This window comes from Sminthopsis crassicaudata, chromosome 6 (assembly GCF_048593235.1).
Source record: "Sminthopsis crassicaudata isolate SCR6 chromosome 6, ASM4859323v1, whole genome shotgun sequence".
Classification (NCBI taxonomy): domain Eukaryota; kingdom Metazoa; phylum Chordata; class Mammalia; order Dasyuromorphia; family Dasyuridae; genus Sminthopsis; species Sminthopsis crassicaudata.
The window spans coordinates 160,955,157-160,972,353 of record NC_133622.1 but is presented as its reverse complement, the minus strand read 5'-3'; the positions used below and the strand labels follow the sequence as shown (position 1 = coordinate 160,972,353).

At 41.9% G+C, this 17,197-nt stretch overlaps 2 protein-coding genes across 7 annotated transcripts in view; one reads left to right on the top strand and one right to left on the bottom strand.

The window, feature by feature from the left end:
• The window catches only part of ENOPH1 (enolase-phosphatase 1), a 35,834-nt gene extending 33,987 nt beyond the window's left edge, over nucleotides 1-1,847 (bottom strand). The window contains exon 1 of one of the 3 annotated variants that reach the window (XM_074272811.1): nucleotides 1,603-1,847. In XM_074272811.1, the coding sequence (XP_074128912.1) occupies nucleotides 1,603-1,686 (84 nt within the window). In that variant the 5' untranslated portion in view covers nucleotides 1,687-1,847. The remainder of the gene's footprint in view (nucleotides 1-1,602) is intronic. The other 2 variants (XM_074272808.1, XM_074272810.1) reach the window with 2 other exon arrangements.
• Nucleotides 1,848-2,388: 541 nt separating this feature from the next.
• Nucleotides 2,389-8,309, top strand: HNRNPDL (heterogeneous nuclear ribonucleoprotein D like). 4 transcript variants are annotated; one of them, XR_012483101.1, is made up of 9 exons: nucleotides 2,389-3,071; nucleotides 3,592-3,760; nucleotides 3,850-4,011; nucleotides 4,534-4,665; nucleotides 4,806-4,920; nucleotides 5,448-5,618; nucleotides 6,011-6,102; nucleotides 6,472-6,576; nucleotides 7,236-7,505. XR_012483101.1 is itself a non-coding variant. In XM_074272806.1 (8 exons), the coding sequence occupies exons 1-7, from the start codon at nucleotides 2,638-2,640 to the stop codon at nucleotides 6,079-6,081; spliced, it is 1,254 nt and encodes a 417-aa protein (XP_074128907.1). In that variant the 5' UTR covers nucleotides 2,389-2,637; the 3' UTR covers nucleotides 6,082-6,102; nucleotides 7,236-8,309. The 4 variants fall into 4 exon arrangements, 2 of the variants coding, with proteins under 2 accessions (XP_074128907.1, XP_074128908.1); XM_074272806.1 differs by lacking the exon at nucleotides 6,472-6,576 and having other exon boundaries at nucleotides 7,236-8,309; XR_012483102.1 differs by lacking the exon at nucleotides 5,448-5,618 and having other exon boundaries at nucleotides 2,395-3,071; nucleotides 7,236-7,374.
• The last annotated feature ends 8,888 nt before the right edge of the window (nucleotides 8,310-17,197 follow it).

The window sequence follows — 17,197 nt, the reverse complement described above, 5'->3', positions numbered from 1 at the left end:
CCTAAGGGATAAGTGGTCCCAAGTTATTCAAGTCAAAATACAATTTTTTAAAAAATTCTAGGTAAATGAGAAAAACAGTAAGTAACATACACTTTTTCAACTATGTTGAGTAGTTTGGTTTAACTTTTCTCACATATGAGGACAAATCGTATGGGAGATGTCTGATCTTATGTCCAAACTTCAATAAAACAGTTAAAGAAAACTTGCTTCTACTGCATGGTTCAAGAATGCATATCACCATTTATTAAGTACCTACTATGTGTAAGGAACATAGACTATTCATTTGTGTGAGAAGAATTTCCCCGTAATCTGCATATTTGTTGTTGTGTCCAACTTTCCATGACCCATTTGGCAGAGACAAGACCTTTCCTTCTCAGGCTCATTTTACAGGTAAGGAAAGGAGGGCAAATAGGGTAAGTGACTTGCCCAGGGTCACACAGCTAACCAGAGCTCTGCACATAACAAGCAGCTAATTAATTGTACTTTTGTTCTTCATTAAAACTAAAACTGTGGGTGGTGGAGTCAAAGCGTATCAAAGGCTTTGTCTTAGTTTTCTGTAGAGTGAATGACATGATTTCTTCTTCAATAATCAGCAGATAATAAATAACTACAGCCGTAGGGATCCAGGAAGCCACTGTGTCCGATCCCTCCACTTCCAGAGAGTGCTGGACCAGGCTTGCCCCCCAGTCACAGCCAGGTTACAGAGAGTCGCTTCCCGGTCCAGTGGTGCCCGGCCAGGGCCCAAGAGCGTCTATTACAATTTCCACAGTTCAGCCCAAGTAAAAAGGCACGAGGGGACACCGGGACAGGGATGAGAACCACGAAAACCACCGCCAAGGGTTGCGATTCTGCCTTCGGCGACAGCGGCCTCTTGGCTCTTCCTCCCCCCGCCCCTTGCTCCTTTGCGGCCATCTCCAGCCGCCAGGCACCCCTTTCTGGCACACGGCTGGGAGCTCCTCCCCTGACCCCAGCACAGATCCGGCACACAGGAGGCACGGGACCTTTGCTACCAAGAACTCGCACCAGGGAAAGGAGAGAACATTTCTTTTGGGCACCCGGGCTGAAGCATCCATCGGTTTTCTTGGGCGGGGGAAGGAAAGCTGAGGGGAGGGGTCCGTCGCAGGCATCAACTAACCCCCAAATTCGGAAATAATCAGTAAGTATTTATTAAGTTCCCGCTCTATGCCAGACCCCGCACCCCGCCGTCCATGGGGGAGGTCGCTCCCGGTCGGGAAGGAGAAAGGTGCACTGGGAGTGGTCTAGCCCAGGAGACCGCAAGCGTTTCCTAGATGAACGCCCCTTCCCCTAAGGCCCCACTACATAGCAAACTCTTCCGACAGCTGGCGCCTCCTCTCCTGGCTCACGGTACACAGCAGGCACTCCCCAGATGTTAGGCCCTTCCCCCGGGGCTCCAACGGCGCTTCCTAGAAGTCAGCGCCTCTCCTAGGACGCCCGGTACACAGCAAACGCTTCCTAGACACCGGCGCCGCCATCCGCGCCACGAAAAACAGGAGGGACTTCTAGATGCCTCCCCCCACCCTCGGTACACAGCAGGCGCTTCCTAGATGCTGGCCGCGCTGCCCGCTCCCGGCCGCCCCTCACCTTCACGAAAGCAATCGGGGTAGTGGTACCTTCGATATCCAACAGGATTACGGTCACCTCCGGGGGCACCGAAAGCACTACCATGGCTCCGCCCCGGCGGCTGCGGCAGGGAAGGGGTACGCGGGAGGAGCCCGGGAAGTCCAGCAGGGACGCTTGAAGAGCTCTTTGCGCCGGCGCAGTGAAACGCAAGGGGGCGGGGCGGCCAGGACCACGTGGGACTAGGAGGCGTGCCCTCACAGAGAAGCTGGAGGGAACGCCGATTGGCAGGCGAGGACCGACCCAGAGCAGTCCTGGGGGGAGGGAACAAAGAGCACGCCGGCGCTGAGCGCGGCATGCCGCGGGACTGCGGGAGCTATCTGGGAGCACGTGCTGAGAGAAGCTTTCCCCCCTCCCCTCGTTCTGACGCTCCCTAGACCCTCCCGCCTAGCGCCTCCTTCCCCTTTCTCATGTTCTCAGACCGGCCCCCTCCCCGCTAATCCCCCGTACCCGTCAAAAGCCCCCGCGAGGCCTCCCGGTCCCGCAGTCCGGGCTAGGGACTTTTTCGGGGAAGGGGGGTTTGCCGCGTTGGCGTGCCGGGGGAGGGGAGGTGGGAGCGGAAGCGCCTCCCGGGCCGCGCCACCGCCGAAAGGCGCTCCCGGGCGCGCACGCTTCCTGTGCCGCTAGTTCCAACCCGCCTGAGGGAGGACCCAGCACGCGTGCGCGCTCGCCGGCTAGCGCCGGCCGCAGCGAGCGGGCCCCTGGCGCAGTCCTCCTGGCCTCCGCAGCGGCCCTAGCTGAGCCCCAGGCGGCGGGAGCGGCCGCGCGCTGGGGGACCGCGGGAGGAGGAGGAGAGGCGGGGCTGGTGCGGCGCCGCGCTGGGAGTGGGCTGGACAGGACGCCGCCGCGCAGACCCAGGTACCCGCGGCCGCTGCCCGCCCCCGGCGGGGATCGGGAGCGCTAAGTGCGGCGGTTCGGCTCGGTGGTTTGTTTTTGTTTTAATCGACACTCCCGCCGCCTCCCCGTGCAGCGCGGCCTCTCTCGGGAGGGTTGGCCGTTATGGAGGTCCCGCCCCGGCTCTCGCAGGTGCCGCCGCCATTGTTCCCCTCGCCTCCCTCCGCTCTGGCCCCCCGCAGCCTCTCCCATTGGCGGCCCCGGGCTCCCCGGCTGCTCGCCCCGCTGCTGCCGTCGCTGAGTTCCGGCTCCGCCCGGCAGGGGGCGCGCCGAGCGCCGCGCCACGTCACCGCCCCCCAGCCCTCCCGATTGGCGGGCGGGGCGTCTATAAAGGGAGGGCGCAGGCGGCGCCCGGATCTCTTCCGCCGCCATTTTAAATCCGGCTCCATACAACGCGCCGCCGCTGCGACTCCCTCTCCGCGCCACCTGCCCCCGGCCGACAGCCCCGCCGCCATGGAGGATGTGAATGAGTACAGCAACATGGAGGAGTTCGCCGAGGGCTCCAAAATCAACGCGAGCAAGAACCAACAGGACGACGGGTACAGCACGCTTCTTTCCTCCTCTTGTGCCTCCGTCCCTGCCCGCTGGGCCCCGGCGTCCCTGGTTTTGCGCGTGCCTCTACGGCCCGCGCGCCCCACTCCGCGCGCCGTGGCCTCCGGTCCTTTCTCAGGCACGGGAGTGGGGGCGGGGGCGGGGGTAAAACCTCGTCCTGCTCCCCTCCCCCTTCCCGCGCGGTGGGGGAGGGGCGCGGGAGCCCGAGGGCCCTGGTGCGCAGGCGCCGCCGGAGCCGACAGGGGGAGGGGCCCTTGCTGCACCGCATGCTGCAGCCGCCGCCGCCTCTTTGTGCGTCCCCGCGGGGCTTTCCTCGAGGGGCGGGGGAAGGGGACAGTGGCGGGGATAGTAGGTAAATTTCAAGCGGGGGAGGGGGACGTCTCCCCCCGGCCCCCGCCGGGGCATAGAGTGTCCGCATGCGGAGCCTCCTGGACGGGAGTGCCGTAGGGAGGACTCTGCTGGGCTTTTGGGCCGTGTTGTAAAAGAAGCAAATAACTTTGTTTGCAGTAAAATGTTTATTGGAGGGCTAAGCTGGGATACGAGCAAGAAAGATCTCACTGAATACCTGTCTCGTTTTGGAGAGGTTGTAGACTGCACAATTAAAACAGATCCCGTCACGGGAAGATCGAGGGGATTCGGATTTGTGCTTTTCAAAGATGCTGCCAGTGTTGATAAGGTTCGTGGGCGTCTCGTGCGGTACTTCGGGATCTTAGGGCATGTTCGGGCAGCTCCGAGTTCTAAGAATAAACGTTTCCGTTCTTGTAGGTCTTGGAACTTAAAGAACACAAGCTGGATGGCAAGTTGATAGACCCCAAAAGGGCTAAAGCTTTAAAGGGAAAGGAGCCCCCAAAAAAAGTATTTGTCGGCGGACTGAGCCCAGATACATCTGAAGAACAAATCAAAGAATATTTTGGAGCATTTGGAGAGGTATGGCCACATTTTCTTCAGGAGCCTGTGTATTAAAAATGATGCGTGATCGAAACAAACTGGCTTGAAAATTTTAGCCAGCGAATTTACTTTGCTTCAGGATCCTGTGTTTAAAAACTACAGGAGATTTTGGGACGCCTAACAGTAAAAATTTAGGCTAGATTCCATTGCACTTTAAATTAATGCGCTGTGCTTATGAGTTCGTTTTTTGAGAAAGGAAGAAATATTCTGGAATAGTTAATAACAACCTGGAGTGGCATTTATTGATGGGTTTAATTATAATTTTTATAGCCTATGTTGTTTAAAATAGTGCTGCTTGTGCCAAATTAAATTTTATAGAATTAAAACACAAACCACTACTAAAAGTTAAGTTTATCAGAGAAAATAAGTCGGTTAAGATACATCAATCTTTAGAAAAGTAAAAGCTTTTTAAGGACTTACGCATTTTCATATTAAATTTAGTAGCTCCTTAGGGATCTTAGTAGTTTTAGGGGTTTATCTTACTACATATTTTGATTTCAGATTGAAAATATTGAACTTCCTATGGACACAAAAACAAATGAAAGAAGAGGATTTTGTTTTATCACATATACAGATGAAGAACCAGTAAAGAAATTATTAGAAAACAGATATCATCAGATTGGTTCTGGGAAGGTATGACCTATTTTCATCTTTTGTAATTTGAAGTTTTTTGGTGAAACTTTTTCATTGGTTTCTGATAGTTGGGTAGCAACAATGCATAATTCGGGGCCTATGTTACTTCAATATTTTATATTTTTGCCTTTATTCTGCAGTGTGAAATCAAAGTTGCCCAACCTAAAGAGGTATACAGGCAGCAACAGCAACAACAGAAAGGAGGGAGGGGCGCTGCAGCTGGCGGACGAGGTGGGACTAGGGGTCGTGGCCGAGGTAAGACCCTGGGAGTTGATATAAAGTCATTGTGAATTGCCAAATCTGAGCAAGCCCAAAAGAGACTAGAAAATGCTTGTTTCCATGGGTGATTTAAACTTTTTTTATTTATTTATTTTTACTTTTTGAAAAGCTGATCTTTTTTTAAGGAATAATTGCACTGAAATTTAGTGTCATCACTAGTAGGATAAAGGTAAAAGTTATTAAGTACACCATGGCGTTTGAAATTTCCTTGGGAGGGGGGGAGTCCTGTAGTCTTAAGTGGAACAGCCCACCATCTATATTTTGTCCTGGTTTTCCATTAAATTTAGGAAGCATGATACTGGCACAATTGGACTTTCTGCCCCCTTTTATGTCGAATGAGAAAGATGACTTTTAAGCAGATAGCACCAAAGGTGCCCTCTCTGCCACTTAAGATTTGTAGAATGAGGGACAATTTATCTTTACTAGAAATTCAATCCACTCGATTTTATGTTAGACCTGGGGGTCAGAAGTTATTTCCTAACAATCATTGTGCATTGTTTCAGGTCAGGGCCAAAACTGGAACCAAGGATTTAATAACTATTATGATCAAGGATATGGAAATTACAATAGTGCCTATGGTGGTGATCAAAACTATAGTGGCTATGGCGGATATGATTATACTGGGTATAACTATGGGAACTATGGATATGGACAGGGATATGCAGACTACAGTGGTAAGAATATTTAACTTAATTTCATTGGCATTAAAATTCAGTGTTTAAAGTACAATCCCCCTCTGAAATTGTTTTGGTGCATAGGTTTGTCCTTTTATCAAAGTGTTTGGCTCCACTAAAAACTGAGCTTTTAAGACAGTGTGTAGAATGTTAGAATGCATTAATTGACAGTGAATGGCTCTAAATGTAATAAAATGCACATTTTGAAAGATTAGTTTGCAACAACTATGAAACTTTTTCTCTTTTTTTTTTTTTTCTTTTTTGCTTTATTAATGTTTGGATATGAAAATTGTAGGGTGCTTAAATGACTTTTTCCAGCAATGTTATTGTTAGTAGAATAATGTACAACACAGTTATGTACACATCTAATTCTTTTGATCTTTTCAAAATAGGTCAACAAAGCACGTATGGCAAAGCATCCCGAGGAGGTGGTAATCACCAAAACAATTACCAGCCATATTAAAGGAGGACTTGGAGAAAACAGGTGCGTGTGAGAATGCAAGAAAGATAAAATGCTTATTGTTAATTTAAAGATCAATAGACAAAAATAGGTGAAAGTATGTTTTTATGTAGCCTTTTTACTAAATTTTGTTTAACTTAAAACTGTTTTTAAAAATACTTGTATTTTTTTAAAATGTCTATAGATCTTTAACTTTAAAATTTGATCTCGCTTTCCTTAGTACTCAGAAAAACTTAAGAGTTTTTCTGTTCGCTTTGTGTGCCAGGTGGTCTAAAGGAATAATTAAACTTTTTTAGAGCTATTAACAGGTAAAGTACTGAAATGGGTACAACTTAAGGAAAGCAGGAATGTTGTCTTCTAACTCTGACATTATACCTTGTTTGTACCCGCCAGCGGGAACTTCATTGCAGGCCGTGTGTCACCCTGACCACGTCTCTCTCTGGGGGTCGCACGTTGCGGGCAGAGCGCAAGGCACACACCAGAAAACGCTGTCCTGTGGTATGGTCTCTTCCAACTTCATGTACCAGCGTAAAGATTAAAGTGGAAAACTTCAGACTTTGGCTTCTTTTTTTAATCTTTTTGAAGATTAAGTCTCTTAACTTAAATGGTTTTTTACAGGAGTTAAAGTACATAAATGCCTTTTTACAGCTTAATCATTTTGGTCTTCTGTTTAGTGTTGTATTTCAATTGTGGAGCCTCATTTTAAGTGTGTATTCTTTAAGATTTAATGCTTGCTTTTTCTTTTTATAGCTAATAGTGAAATCTGCAAACCAAAACAACTTTTAAATCTGGGGAAAAAAATTAAAGATCATATGCACAAACAAATTTTAATATGTCTACTGAAAATGTAGATGTTTAACCAACATTGTTGAAATTTTTATTAACTAGAGATGATTCTAAATAAAGCTTACATACTGATCCTGCTTGTGAATTTCAAAAGTTCTTGTTCCTGGGATCAGAACAACTTAAGTAACATTAAATTCAAGACCCCAGGTCAGCATTTAAAACTGTAATAACTTTTTTCCAGTACATATGCATATGATCTTTAACTATTGAAGAAAAGAATAAATTGAGGACTTTAAAGCAATTCATGAAAATGGACCTTTTAAAACTTGTGGCAATTGCACAAATCTGATGGGTCTTCTGTTTTATTTTAGGTGCAGATGCTTACAGCAGCCTATCTTGCAGGATGACGACATTGAATGGAGAGTGGTCTTCTATTGATCTGAGATGACTATTTTGTAAAAGACTTTTAGTGTACATGACACAACTGTGTCCAATTGTATATAGCGGCCGATTTAGTTTTCTTGTTTTTGCTTTGTCCTTTGCCATCTGTGTTATGACAAATGTGGATTTGTGTTTATACAAATTTTATTTGTATAATTTCATGTTAAATGATTCTCAAAAATAAATTACTTGTGATTGTTTTTCTGTGTCAGGTACTAAATAGCTCTGTAAAAATATGTAATTTTAAATAAGCAATAATTGAGGCACAGTTTATTTTCTAGGAGTTGTGGACAGTGGGGAAAAACAGTGGTCCTTTATAAATAGCGAGCAGCAAACTTTGCCTTAGTTTCCTAATTCCCTTGAGAGTGGTCTATGCTAAGGGTTCATGTCCATGTTTGAAATAACCATAGATGCTACCATGCAATTAAACAGTGTTTGTCCCCCACATGCATTCTTGGGATCTTCCGTATGATGAGAAGTGTTATTCAGCATGTTGTGAATAGCTGAAATTGTTTCTATCAGGCCATAAATCCCTTGACTTTTATTTTCAAGAGGAACACCTTTTCTGTTAAACATCATCAAGTAAGGCATCGTTTAATATTAATAACTGCTTTTATGAGTTGACAAGATGCTTTGAGCCTATTTATAACAAAACAAAACAAAAATCCACTCATCTATTATGATTACTTGGCACTTGCATTGAATGTGAGTGTAATTCAAATTGCATATTTCTATGTCCATTGAAACTGGATCAAAGATTAATCTGGGCAAGATTTTCACTATAGAGTTATAAGTAAATGAATTGTACTCTGAAATAGTGCATTATGTCACTGCCACTGCCAAACCATAAATAGCTATTTCCTATTGGAACACATACTTGGAAAGCTTTAGTAGTTAACGGCTTTTGTCGTGCAAGTTTTTAGGAAAAGTCATAATAGTAAATCCCATAAACTCATGTATTGTTTTGTATTCTAAATAAAGGTTATTTTTCCATTTTTAAATGATATTAATAGTGCATGTGCTGTGAGTAGTGAAGCATTACCATATTCAGTTAAGGGGGGAGGTATATGTAGTAATTAGTAACAGCAGTATTTATGTGACACATTCTGTGTAAGTTATAGAAGGGCTTCCTAATAGTATCTGGCCTTTATAGCTCTCAAGTAGAGATTCAGCTTGACATTTTAAAATGTTTATATGCCCACAAATACATTCCCCCTGTAGATTATGCTCTTTATTAGACCTAAAATGTCAAGTTTGTTCTTTTGGCTTATTTGAAGCAAGTTTGTCATGTGAGAGGACTGATTCCTACATCCCCAAAATTTATGCAATCAAGTTAAACCTAATCTAAGATGTGTTGGTTTTGTCCACACTGCGTGTTTTTTTCCCTCCTTTCTGTCCTCTGGAGTAAATCTTTCTCATTCTCCAAAGGGCTATCAAATTTATATTTTCCTGGCTTTGGTTTGTCCCCATATTGCTGTTAGTAAATTGGCCTTATAAAGCAGTGATGAAATTGGATTTCACCAGGAACTGTTTAGAACCATAGGAAACGAAGGAGATGATTTGGTTTTGTGTTGTCAAAGGCAATAGGTTCAGTGTATTTAGTGGAGTGATTCCTGTAAGTAGTTTACAATTTTCTGATTAGGTGACAAGTTGACATTGAAATTGTCCTTTCCCTAACTACAAATGAATAAAAGTTTTTTATCCTTAACTCTTCATTCAAGTCTTGCTATATTTGATTTTAAGGAAGTACTTTGGAAAACAAACTAACTAAATGCTTCCTCCTCCCTCCCTTTCCCCAAAAGCCACGAGTGCTTGTTTGAGATTGAAGTTATTTGAATTCTGAATTGAGGTTTTGGTTAAAGGCAGACTTGTATTGGATTACTTAGGGCAATATTAATTTTTTTGTCAGATCTACCATTACAACTGGAAGTGTCCAAACTCTTAAACCCTGGGGTAGTAAGCAGTAAGGTGGAATTAAGGGTTTATATCATATGTTAGGACCATAGATTAATTAAACAGTAGTATTGGCAAATTAGATGACCAGAAATGGAGAAAGTCATAATTGGCAACAATTGAACGCTTTTTGCCCTAGTGTTATAACCATGTATTTGTAGGTATAGGACCATTGGGGAAAAAAGAGTGGTTCTTGATTGTTTTCCAAAGAGGAATAATGTGTTAACATCCAGAGAACTGGCAAGTTCTCACAAGCAAGTTGGGTTTTTCTCTATTAATGGGAATTGATGGGCAAAAGTCATTAAAACCTACCATTTAGTGGTGAATGAGACCTTTTCATGGCCTGAAATTAGATGAATGGAAGAGGGACATCTAAGGTATAGGTGTGTCATTTCAGTTGCAGATATCTTCAGGGCCAGAGGGATGGGGGTCTTTGGGTAGAGTAGGAAAGATAGTTCTGACACTTAGTGGAAACCATCTCACTAGGCCTCTTATCAATAAAATGAGGGATTTGAATCATGATCCATCCAGCTCTGAACCTGGAAGCCTGGCTCTTTACCCTGTAACAGCCAATTGCATGTTTACAAGTTACAAGAATCCCAATCAACTAATCTTTTACTGTTGTTTCAGTCTCATATGCTGTAGGTAATCAAAATACTATCTCAAATCTCAATCAAACCTACCTTCTCTAACACCAGACTAAGCAAGAACCATAAATCAAGAAGCAAAATATTACATTTGTCCTTCATTCTCAGAGGACCATGCCATCAGGGAGGTTAATGCCATGATATGCAAGTGAATCAGATTTAGGAGGAGGACAGGGTAGCAAAGTAAATAGGAGAGAAGGAAATAAGCATGTATATACTACCTAGTATGTTGCTATTTGATTATACACACATCCCCAATCGATAGGCAACAAAATTTAAGGCAGATAGGTGAAGGGACTTGGTCAGGGTCATACAGCTCCTCTGAGAGTGAGACAGGGTTTGATATCCAGTCCAGTGGCCATTCCCCCCACCCAGGAAGTACAGTCTTTCACACATACACTGACCCACAGTGCCAAATGGAAATCTAGCAGCCCATGTTTCTAAAGAAGGAGCATTGTAAAATTTATTTTGAGAAACAGAACAAAAAATAAAAAGGAATAGAAAACAAAATAAAGCAAAACAAAAGAGAACATTGTCACGTACTCAACAAAGCATCAGGGAGGATTCAAAATATATGACAATAAATTACCAAATCAAGAAAGTATATATAATGCATTGGACTACCTGCCATCTAGGAAAGTGGGTGGGGGGAAGGAGGGGAAATTTTTGCAAGGATCAGTGTTGAAAAATTACCCATGCATATGTTTTGTAAATAAAAAGCTTTAATAATTTTTTAAAAAGCATATATATATTGGTAGAAGAAATTATATTCATGAGTGTCCATCTTTTCTTTACTAAGGAAGGAATATTATGATGGACAGCTTCTTTTCAGGTTCATCTAACCCCCACGCCCAAATATCCCAAATTCACAATGCTTCTTTCTGCTTCCAAAACGATCATTCCCTGCCTTCCATAGGAACGGGCCTGCCATCTGTCGCTGCAGTTTTTCCCTTCCTCACATTTTTGCTCTTTTGTCAGATTACCCCAGGCCTGGAAACACCTTTTATTAATCAGACTCCCGCACATTGTATTTGTTTAGGCCCTTTGGTCAAGGGGGTCTGGACCTTCCAGGTGTGAATCCTACATCCTCAATGAAAAGTCCCCCTGGCCTCCAGACTCCAGTTGAAGTAAAGTGAGTGAAGGTACCAAAAAGACAAACCCCTTGGTTGCAATGATTTGAGGGGAGTAGCTGGTCTTCCTTTAAAATCAATTCACCTCCTTGAGACTAAGTTTCTCCTCCACAAAATAAAGGCATCCCTTCAGATAGTCCTGCTGCAAACCTGCAGGAGAAGATGCAGAGAAGAGGGGGCATCTTTGCTACAGATGCCAAAGTCCCTGCACTCCCTTACCTGAGTTTAGTATTGAGCTTTAGGAGGATTCCATTTGAAGATGATTTTATTCATATCCATTTAAACTGAATTGAGTATGAATAAATCACCTAAGGGGCAGTGAGAGGGTGAAGTGGATTGCACTTAAAAGATATCTCCCAGAGTTCAAATCTGGCCAAGTCACTTAACCCTATTTACCTCAGTGTCCTCATAAGTAAAATGAGCCAGAGAAGGAAAGGACAAACCACTCCGGTATCTTTGTTAAGAAATCCCCAAATGAGTTCAGAGAGAATCAACATGACTGGAACAGCTCAACAACAATCAATGCTACCTCTTATTAGCCCCCTTGTGCCATTGTATACTCCCTAGTCTTTATATTTCTCCACGTTCCGAGTCCTTCACTGTAGCTTGTTGACTTGTAAAAACTGAAGGCTGGCTCCAGGTAAGTTGTGCACCAGAACAATCTTTGACTGGGAGGTTTTAATTCAAAGAGCATTGACTCCATTCAAGGCACTATACTTGGAACTGAGGCTAGAGAAACTAAAAACCAAAACAAAAAAACAATTCCTCTCTGGAAGGTACTATCCATGTGTACAAATAACTAAATGTAAAACAAAGTCATTTGCTGAGGGAAGTGCTGACCATTGAGAGACCAAGAAATGTCTCTTTAGGACAGGAGGTGGTTCTCAAGCTGATCCTTGCATACAGCAGGGATTCTAAAAGTGAGACATGGATTGTCTTATATGGGAAGTTCAGAGGACAGAACACTGCCTTCATGAAGGGAGGTAACTCATAGAAAGAAAAATTGGAACCAAGTTATGAGAGGCTTTAATATCAAAAGTCAGGAAACCTGGTTCTAATTTTCGGTCAGGGACAGAGAGGTGACCACAGGCAAATAACCTCTCAGAAGCTGAATTTCTTCCTCTGAAAAATGAGAGTAATCACACTTTTTTACTACCTTAAAAACAAGCCAGTCTGAAGGAAAGTGGTTTGCAAGTCTTAATTGTGCTATATAAATTTGTGGTGTTATTTCCATTTCACAAGAGGTTAGGTGACCAATAGTTACAGAGCTGGTAAGTATCTGCAATGGGATTGAATTCTATCTCTTCTGACTCTAAGGCTAAGACCCTTTCTACTATGTCTTGATGCCAAATGGGGCCATCATGAGCCATCTTAACTCTTGTCTTGCCACTGGACTCTGGAGGAAAGAGTGGGGCTGAGGACTTTGAACAGCTCTGTTTCACTTAAATCCAATTCACTCACAAGCTAAGACATCACCCTCCTGATGTCCTTGGTCCTCTTCAAGAACAAAGGGCAAAGAACAATAACCTGATACCAAATATAATAATAATAACTCATAGTTTAAGTTTGTTTTTTTCCTAAGGCTAATTTTTGCTTTTTTTTTCACAATAACTAAATTAAATATATAGAGAAATTAATCAATCCACAAGCATTTACTCAGCAACTACTCTTTGCCAAGTATTGAGCAAGTGCCTGGGGTTTGCCATTTCCTTCTCCAATGAATTAAATTGGAAAAGGTTAAGTGACTTATCCAAAGTCACACAAATAGTAAGTGATTTGAGTTCAGGTCTTCCTCAGATCCAGAAGTCTATCCACTTAGCCATGTAGCTACCTTATACCTAGATAAGTATAGAAATTAATACAAGATAATTTGGGGGGAAAGACATTCTACCACCAGTAGAGATCAGGGAAGCTATCATATAGAAACCTTTGCTTCTTGCACTTGTGCTGAACCTTGAAGGAAATGAAGGATTCTAAAACACAGAGATTAAGAGCCATGCAGGACAAGCAAGTTGTTATTAGCATAAGGGAATAGCTAAGGCAAAAACCCAGAAGCAGAAGATGGAGTTCTGTGAATGAAAAATAGTAAAAACAGTCTGACTGGACCTTAGTTTAAATGAAGGGAAGAAGTATGTAAAATGGCTGGAAGGGTAAATTTAGGCCAGATTTTCAGGGGTTTTAAATGTCAAATGTTATGCTTACACTGCATCCTAAAAGTAATCAAGAACCATTGTTGTCATTGAGCGGTCCAATTCTGGGACCTCATTTCGGGCAATCAATTTGATTTAGTTATATATGTGCAGTCATGAAAAATATATTTCCAGCATACAATATTCCCAATTTCCACAAACACTGTTTTTTGTTTTTGTTTTTGTTTTTTGTGGGGAAGGGAAGCTTGGTTCTTGGTTCTTCATTTCATAGGCCTATAACTTAAAAATTACTCCTATATTTAGGGTCAGGGATTTTTGTATATTGCACACTTGCTTCACTTAGACTTGCTTCAGAATACACTTTCCTGAAGTTGCAGAGTATTAGTTAGAGAATCTCCTAAAAACAGGGCAGCTAGATGGCACAGTGGATAGAGCACCAACCCTGAAGTCAGGAGAACCTGAGTTCAAATCAGGTCTCAGACTTAATACTTCTTAGCTGTATGCCCTAATTGCCTCAGGGGAAAAAAAATCCCCTAAAAGCTCCAAACAACTAATTATTGGGTCTCAGCCATTACCCAAATCTATTTCTTGGTTGATAATGATTCTTACCTTTATTTCTTCACTAGTCGTTTAGCAGGTTAGATTCTAGTGGCTTTTAGTGGCTTCTTACCCTGCACATTAACCTGTCATATATGGATTAATCAAAGTCATTAGGACTATATTTGATTCCTTTAAAAAATATATCAATCTTTTTGTGCAGCAAAATAACTCTAAGGACAAGTATACGTATATTGTGTTTAACTTATACTTTAGCTTATTTAACATGTATTGGTCAACTTGCCATTAGGGGAAGGAGTGGGGGGGAAAGAGGGGAAAAGTTGGAACAAAAGGTTTTGCGATTGTCAGTGCTGAAAAATTACTCATGCATATATCTTGCAAATAAAAAGCTATTATATCTATATCTATATATCTATACCTAGATAGATAGATAAATAGATAGATAGATAGATAGATAGATAGATAGATAGATAGATAGATAGATAGATAGATATCAGGCGAATGGTCATTGATAGCTTCACTGGAACATGTCAGCTTTTTTGGGAAGAAAAGTTATTTCCTGAGAGTTCTAAGACAGAAGTTGTTGATTTGCTTATTACAGTTTAGAAACCCTATACTTTGTTCTCAACTCTGATTTGCTTCTGATAAAAAGGAGAAAAAGGAGGAGGAAAAACAGAAGCTATTTTTCTACTGCACTTATGGCTAAGAGTTAGAGAAGAAGAAAAATCCTGCTAAAAGAGTATTTGTCATGTCTAGATTCAGGATGAGCTGATCCCTTTTACTGAAGTAACCTTTTCCTAAAAGAAAACAAATCTACTTTAGTACAGGATGTTAGCTAAGCTTAAATCTACAAGTGACTGGTACTAGAGTTGCTATCTAGGAAGTAAGTTCAACTGAGCCTAGTCTTTGACTAGTTTAAATCATCAACTGAAGTCTCCCTGGTAGATGACCCATTCATCTAAGATATCATGCCAGGTGAGTTGGTAATTAAGGAGAGTGTAAATCAGTTTGGTTTATTAGTGGAATTACTTGTTCACTTGAAGTTATGTTAATCAAAGTACTTTTATGGACACTTCCTGAGGAAAAAGAGGATATTAAAGTCTATATATAGTCCATTAGTTATGAGTTAGTTGCTTTCACCACATAGTAAGTGGCCACATAGTAAGAACAGTACGTATTCCTTATTATCTTGGTACTGAAAGTGTGTGTTTATCCTGTCCATAACCATTATGTGTATTGATGGGAGAGAATGATCCAGTTTTTAGGTGGACATATATCATATAAGTATTATATATTTTCTTTGCATTTTCAGTAAATGTTTTGGATAATGTTTAATCAAGTATTAGTTACTTTTTAGTCATGTAAGATACAACATTGAGGGTTCATGAGTTATAGTGTTATTAGGAATAATCAGTGAATGATACCCCCTAGGATAATAAGAGTAAGCTGTTGTTGCTATTTTCCTGAGAAAATCTCAATTTACCTTTGGGGAGGCAGGAAAATGGGCCATAGAGAGAATGTTCCTCTAATGTGGTGATATATTGTACTGTATATTGGCTGCACCAAAACTTTTTATTTATTTGGTTTATTTTAAAAGATAAACAAATATATCAGTTAAAAGATTTTATTCTGTCAGTACATTGTCTGGATTTTGTAGAAATGATGATAGGTCTCATCATCTTGTAATATCACTTAGGAAAACCTTTGCTCCCTGTTATATTTTTCATTTGGAATTTCATTTCCATTGACCTGCCCTCTTTTATTTAAAACTATAAGACTTCCTTCTAGCAAAGAGGGCAAGTGCTTTATTTTGCAGAGAAAGTGGATGTAGAGTTACTTTTAGCTATTGCAATAAATTATTAAGGCTTGAAACTGAAAGAATAAATCCCTGCTTATATATACACTAATCCATATAACCTGTGTTACCATAGAGATAGGACCCCAGAACTGGTGACACTGAAAATAGTGCTTCTCCTTGGCTGCTTTTTAAAGGATTTTCCATGAAAAATGGAGCCAAGAGAGAAGAGCAGAGTTTGGAGTTCACAAAGTTCACACATGGTCTCAAGAGGGAGAGCAAACTCAACTTTGAACTGATTCAATTCCTTTAGATATTTTCAAATCAAGTCAAGTTAACAAGACCTACGAAGTGCCTACTATGTTGTAGGAACTATGCTAAACACTGAGGATACAAAGAAAGGCAGAAGACAGTTCCCATTCTTTCTTTCATAAATTCCCACAAAGCAATCCCAAGAGCATTATGGAAATGCATGTTGTAATTAGATGGTGGATTCTGGGACAGTATCTCCATGACAACATGGATTACAATAGAATTACAAGAAAAAGACAGAAAGTAATGGGCAAAGCATAGTGTCCACTGGTCTGCCCACAAAAAGAATTAGGTTAGGTTTAGTTTGCAGAGAGTAGAAGGGAATCATTCATTTCCTCTTCCAAACATCAGTCATATGAACTGGGGCTGTCTGTGAGAGGCATGTACGTTAATAAAGAAGGATTCTCATGTAAATTTATTTGTGATTGCACAAACAGACTATATCTGACCTGTGCCTTAGACTTTGCCCACAGGAAAATGGTCACTTTGGGTCAAGTTGAGGCAGTTAGGTAATGCCTTATTCTTTGGTGAAATATCTCAAGCAACCAATCATGTGTGAACATCTGTAAAGGAGATGAAGGAGACCTTTGCATAATAGATGGATACATGGTAATGAATCCCCTTCTCCAGTTTGTTTAGCTTCTTTTTTTCTTCTTTTTTTGGTAAAAAGTGGTTTGTTTGTTTGGTTTTTTTCAGTTACATGTAAAGATAATTTTCAACATTGTTGCTGTTACTATGTACAATGTTTTCTTGGTTCTGTTCATGTAAGTTTTTCCAGCTTCTCCTGAAATCAGCCTGCTGATCATTTTTTTGTAGCACAACAGTAGTCTATTACATTCATGTACCACAACTTATTCAGGCATCTCCCAATTGATGGGCATTCCCTCAATTTTCAGTTCTTTGTTTGGCTTCCTTTTGCCTCAAGAATTTATATTCCTGTTGTCTAGACTTAGGAGAATGATATCAGTGTCCCCCTCTAATGAGTTCAAGACCTAGAAAGTTAACCATGACCATCTTACCTTCCCATGCTGAAGACCTACCTCTTTCTGGTCATCTCCAAACTAAGCCCTGTCTCACTTAAATCCAATTCACTTGCAAGTCAAGACCTCATTCTCATGATGTCATTGGTCCTCTTCCAGATGGAAGGAAAAACAATAACTTTCTGGTTTTCTCTGATTTACACCTCCCTACACACATACCTGCACTGTATCAAGCAACAAAGATATATGGACAATCCATTTTCTTTTATATGAAAATGAGGGGAAATTGAGCAATAACAATGGACAAACAACAAAGAGATGGATAAAGGGTAAGGTTTATTGGATATTCGCGTAAGGATAGATCATC